Genomic DNA, 5,731 nt, shown 5'->3' on the forward strand with positions numbered 1-5,731 from the left:
GTGGCCTGTTAGGAACCGGGCCACACAGCAGGAGGTGAGCAGCTCCCCGTCACTCACACGCATGACCGCCTGAAGCGTGCCCCTGCCCCCTACCCCGTGCGTGGAAAATTGTCTTCCACAAAACCTGTCCCTGGTGCCAAAAAGGTTGGGGACCGCTGTTCTAAACGACAGCAAAGGCTCTCACGGATGCCTTGATTTCCCTTGGAACCACCGTCGAAAGCCTACGTACCTGAACACGGGCAGACCCGAAACCGCCATTAGTCTAATGGTTTTAGAACTGAGTATTCTAAGCTCGTACCCAGCTTGGGCTCTCACCGCAGTGCTCTGACGGTTACCTTCCTCGACTTCTCCAAGCTCCATTCCAAAATGTCCTTTTTATTTTTCCTAGGAGTTACAGAAAGGGTACGTGACATACATACACATGTACGTAAATATCTTTAGTCTTTTCGGGGGCTAGATGGGAACAATCGACAAATAGGTTTCTATTTGTGGGCATTTTTGTTTTAAACGGTTTTTCTTTTTTAATGCACTGAAGGCTATTCTGGATTTAACCTTAAATTACCTGACCTACCTAGTTGCTGTTTCTCAAACTTGGTTCCAAATCATCCAAGTTCCCTGCTCCTGTATGCTACAGCAAACCCCCCTAAAAAAAAAAAAAAAAGATTGATACCATTGTTCAATTCTAGCGTCACTGATGCAAGGGTAGCCTGGGTCCTCGGGCTTAATTCCTGAACACCATCTGCAGGAAACAGGCTGCCCTGTCCTTCAGGCTTCTGTCCATCCTTAATAAGTGTTTAATCAATGCTCAAAATTCTTAAGAGCTCTTTGTTCAACCTGGACCTTGGCATCAGGATGACCCACAGATGGCTCGGCTTGTGCTATCAGGTCCGCAGGGCAGTTGGTCTGAACGGTGCCCTTGGGTTAGAAGTTGAGTTTAGCGGTGCCTCTGACAAGAGGAACCCAGGCCCACTTCAGGTCTACAGCTACACAACTCAGACAGCAAACATGGGAGAAGCAGCGAGTACGAGGGTGTGTAAAGCTGATGAGCTTCTCCTTGATGACTCAGCACCCTCAGCAGGTAGTCCATCCTGTCCAGATCTACAGTCTGATTTGTAAATGTGTCCAGGAGTTGCTGTAAAGCCAGCATCCTTTGGACGGTTGTATACCATTCTATCTCAGTACAATTTGACCCCAGCAGGTCAACTGAGCCCTACTCTGACTTAATTCTCCTAATTGGCTGGAACCATTCTCCGGACCCTAGTCCAGGGGTACGAGTGTATCCACGCTTGGTGCCCAAGATGCTCCTTAATGAACTGCGCTAAAACCGGGCCCTTGTATCCTGCCACTCAGAGACAACTTCCAACCATAGCCGCTTCCTGCATGGAGGAAGCCTGAAATTAAATCATCCTATACCCACTTTGGAATCCGTCCATTTGCCATTTCACATAGATAACCAATGACCTCTAGAGAGAGATGCACACGCAGGATTTGCTTGAAAAGCAAACAGAGGGAGAAAGTTTTCTCTGTTCTCTCCACGCACTGAGAAGGGTCACCTAACAACGCACAAGGGACCAGCGCCAAACTAAAGAACATCTTTTATTTTTAATAAAATAGTGAAGCATGAAAAATATCATATATTACAGATAGACACCAGCAGGACCACTCTTTCCTGGCGTTTCCTGGTGAGGAGAATAAACTCCAAGGTTGGTAGATGGCTTCCCGGGTCTATTCATGGAGACCATTTGTTTAACAATAGAAAGAGTCAATGAGCCCTTTGGGCACTTTTGAAGGATCCTTCCCCCCTCTCCACCCACCCTTCCGCAAATCAGTCCAAACGTGTGTCACATTGGCTTGGTTTCCATTAAAAAGCCACGAACTGTAAAACTAAAGGGGTTCTGAGGGCTGGGCCTCTTAGTTCTTTTGTTAGGAGATTTCTTTTGTTGTCTTTATGTACAGCAAAATACTTGTTTCTCTTTTGATTTTCACGTAAAGAGAAAAAAAAATGTATTGCACATCGTTGGCATTGACCAATATTAGGTCTGGTGGAAGTTTCTATGTCGGAGAAAGACCATTTGTGGAGGTTGGAGTCTCTTTTAAGTGACTCCAAATCCACTGGAGGGTGCTGAGTTGTCAGGCTTTCTCTTTCTTCCTGTTGGCACAGAAGTTGCTGTCTACACGCAGCCTTCCTGAGGGTGGCCCTGGGCTCCCCTGCCGGACAGTGACTCTCTCTCTTTCTCCCTTTTTGAAACTCAGCAGAGGCTCTTTAATTTGCAAAGAAGTTATCTCTTCTCTGATTTGTAAATGGATAGCAAAGCCAACTCAAACACACAGATGTATATTTATGGAAGGTTCTAAACAAAAGTTTTCTTCTGGGGGCCTGAATCAACTATGTTACCACAAATTAGTTACACAAGAGGCTACTTAACTGGGAGGGTTCTCCTTCACTGAAAACAAAAACAAAACAAAACCCTTTAAGTACATTTTGACTTTCAGTGTTATCACAGCATCCTGAATTTCAGGGTAAAAGCTTTTTATTTTTTTCCTTTTACTTTTATTTAAAAAAAAAAGAAAAAACAAAACAAAACAAGCAACCAACCAACCAACGGAGAAAAGCACCATGTTTTGGCTCTGACTCTGCCACTGTATCCTCCCTGGGAAAGTTTTCCGCTCTGGCCTTCCCTCCAAGTGCCATTCACACGCAGGTGGGAGGCTGGGCAGGGATTTCATATTTCCCGAGATGGGTTTTTGGGGGATGCTGGGCTTTTTTGTAAATTCCACTGCTGGTGATCACGCTGGCCGGTTTTCTTCGGCTCTTTTTCTTGAACCTGCGGCTGCAAACGTTCTGCCAGGACTGCAGAGTCTTGGATGTCCAGACCCACATGCCACTGGTGATGCCCACCACCAACAGCATGAAAATCTTCACCATGAAGATCTCCACCGCGGGGATGGAGGCGGCCATCAGACAGTCCAGGTTTTTAGTCTGGTTGTTCATTTTGCACTTGTGCTGCGTGGCCAGGATTTTCCAATACTCCACGTTGAGGCGTTCGTAAAAGTAACAGGCAATCACACAGGTGGCCGGCACCGTGTAGAGCACGGAGAAGACCCCTATCCTCACCATGAGCTTTTCCAGTTTGTCCGTGTTCTCCCCGCCCGTTTTCATCACCCTCCGGATGTGGAAAAGGGCCACGAAGCCCGAGAGGATAAAGGAAGTTCCGATGATGAGGTAACAGGCCAGCGGGAGGAGGACAAAGCCGGTGAGGGCGTTGCCGTCCATGCTCCCCACGTAGCAGACGCCGGTCAGCTCGTCCCCCGCGACCCTGCGCATCACCAGGATTAGGATGGTCTTCACGGCCGGGATGGCCCAGGCGGCCAGGTGGAAGTAGCTGCTGTTGGCCTCGATGGCCTCGTGGCCCCACTTCTTGCCCGCAGCCAGAAACCAGGTGAGCGTGAGAATCACCCACCACAGGGAGCTGGCCATGCCGAAGTAGTAGAGAACCAGGAAGACCAGGGTGCAGCCCGTGCTCTCAAGCCCCTCCTGGATGACGTACAGCTGCCCGCTGTCCCGGTCGCAGGCGACGCTCTCGGCGCCCGCGAAGAGGCGGATGATGTAGCCCACCGAGTAGACGCAGTAGCACATGGAGAGGAAGATGACGGGGCGCTCGGGGTATCTGAAGCGCGCCGGGTCGATGAGGAAGGTGAGCACGGTGAAGGCGCTGGAGAAGAAGCAGAGCACGGACCACACGGCCAGCCAGACCACGGCGAAGTGCTTGTCGTCGCGGCTCCAGTAGACGTCCACGCCCGGCGTGCAGAGCGGCGCGCACGACGCGCTCTTCTCCACGTGGCGGAACTTGCCCGGGTTGTCGCAGCCGGCGCGCCCGGGCCCCCCGTCCTTCAGCTGGTTCTCCTGCGCGCTGTGCGGCCGCTGCGGCCGGAAGAGCGGCGGGAACATGCCCGAGCCCCGCGCGGGCTCGTCCGAGCCGTTGTTGGGCGCCTCCATGCACAGGTAATTGGGGTCGTTCTTGTTGGGGAGTTTGCTGCAGTCCAGCGAGTCGGGCCACTTGAAGTTGAACTGCTCCATGATCGGGGAGCACTTGAGCCGGGCCTGCTCGCACATGACCCGGCAGGCGGGGATGGGGGTGGAGACTTGCTCGGTGCACATGGGCGCGTACAGGGAGCACAGGAAGAAGCGGAGGTGGCCGTGGCAGCCGTACTCCACCAGCGGCGCGAACTCGTGCAGCTGGATGGCGGCCTCGCGCTGGTTCTCGTGGCCCATCAGGTTGGGCATGCGGGTCATGTTGTAGCCAATGTCCTTGCACATCGGGATCTCGATGGGCTGGCACTTGCCGTCGCCCGGACGCTCCATGTCCATGGAGCTGATGGCGGCGCACGAGCCCATCACCTGAAGGACCAGCCACAGGCGGGGGCCCGGGCGCTGCATGGTGGCGTCGGAGGTGTCCCCGCGGGGAGGTCGGCCGCCCTCAGAGCCGCCGCTCCGGGGCTCGGGATGCCGGCTCCGGCTCCTCGTCCCCGCTCGGGCCCCCGCCCATGCCCGCCCAGCTCAGCCCGAGCGATGCGCACGGAGCGCCCCCGGCCCCGCTCTCCGCGCGCCGCCTCCGCCGAGGTGAGGCCGCGGAGGAGACGAGCAAAGTTTGCGAACAATACCGGGAAGCGACAGGACCCCCGGAGCTCTCGGCGCGCGGGCCGCCGCCGCCGCCAACTTTGGCCTCTCGTGGGAGCGCGCGGAGAGGGCGGGCGGCGCGGGCGCACGGGGGCCGGCGGCTGGCGGCAGCTCCGCCCTCCCCGCGCCGGCCTCTGCCCGGCCCGGCCCGCAGCCTTTCGGAGATCTGGTCCCGGCCGGAGCCGACGAGCGAAAAGGCAAAGGGGGAAACAGCCGTGCGGTGACAGGCCCCGCCCCCGGGCCGCGCGCCCCGCCCCGCCCCGCCGCTGCTTTGCATGAGAAAGCGCAGCTCCGGGCCGCCCGCTCCCGCCGCCGCCCCCCGGCCCCCGGCCCCCGGCCCCCGGCCCCCGGCCCCCGGCCCCGCTCCGCCGCCCTCCCGTGCGTCCCTCCCGCCGCTCCTTCGCCCTCTGCGCCGGCCTCCAACTTGGCCTCCCGTCGCCTCCCCGCCTGCGCCCCCTTTCCCGGGGAGCCCCCGGCCTCGTCCCCCGCAGCCCAAGGACGCCGGGGTGACTGGGAGTTTGGAGCCTGGCCGGAGGAGGGGCGGGCTGGTCCGCGGCCGAGGCTGGGGGCGCGTCGCCCCTGGTTTTTATGGTGGGTCCCGGGCGGAGGGCGCTTTCAAAGCGAGGTGGGATTTGCGTTTTATGGCCTCGGCCATAAAGTGGCCCCTTAGCTTGTAAACCTGCTCGCATCTTCCCGAGGCTGCGGAGTTACCAGGCCTGCGTCGGGTCTCCGGCTCCGGGGAGGGGTCTCTTTGAAATTTCAAAGAGTAGAGCTAAGGGCCGGGGGGGGGGGCGGGAAGGGCTCTGGGAATCCAGATTTTAGGGCCGCTCCTCCGCGGTCTCCGCGGAGAAGGCGGGGAGGGGGAGGAGGAGGGGGAGGGGCGGGCAGCTTCCTGGGGCTCTTTAGGTCCCACCCCCCCGCCTCGGGCCGTGGGGGGCTTGGCGTGTAGCCGAGGGACCCCCGCCCCCGACAGCGCCGCGGAGTTGAGGGGCCTCGCGCCAGGCAGGGCTGCTGATTTCTTCTAGGCGGCTGGGTTTATTTATTATAGGAAGT

At 57.1% G+C, this 5,731-nt stretch overlaps 1 protein-coding gene across 1 annotated transcript; it reads right to left on the reverse strand.

Moving 5' to 3' along the window:
- Positions 1-1,932: 1,932 nt before the first annotated feature.
- FZD10 (frizzled class receptor 10) lies at positions 1,933-4,735 on the reverse strand. Its single transcript, XM_022598052.2, has one exon. The coding sequence runs from the start codon at positions 4,436-4,438 to the stop codon at positions 2,693-2,695; it is 1,746 nt and encodes a 581-aa protein (XP_022453760.2). The 5' UTR covers positions 4,439-4,735; the 3' UTR covers positions 1,933-2,692.
- Between the last annotated feature and the right edge of the window lie 996 nt (positions 4,736-5,731).

The sequence above is a fragment of the Delphinapterus leucas genome, chromosome 14 (assembly GCF_059928025.1).
Source record: "Delphinapterus leucas isolate spDelLeu-1000000601 "Yukka" chromosome 14, BTC_Dleu_Yukka2, whole genome shotgun sequence".
In the NCBI taxonomy this organism is placed as follows: Eukaryota; Metazoa; Chordata; class Mammalia; order Artiodactyla; family Monodontidae; genus Delphinapterus; species Delphinapterus leucas.

Excerpts from the sequence above, each read along its gene's own strand:
- FZD10 (XM_022598052.2), bottom strand. The coding sequence starts at position 4,438 with ATGCAGCGCCCGGGCCCCCGCCTGTGGCTGGTCCTTCAGGTGATGGGC.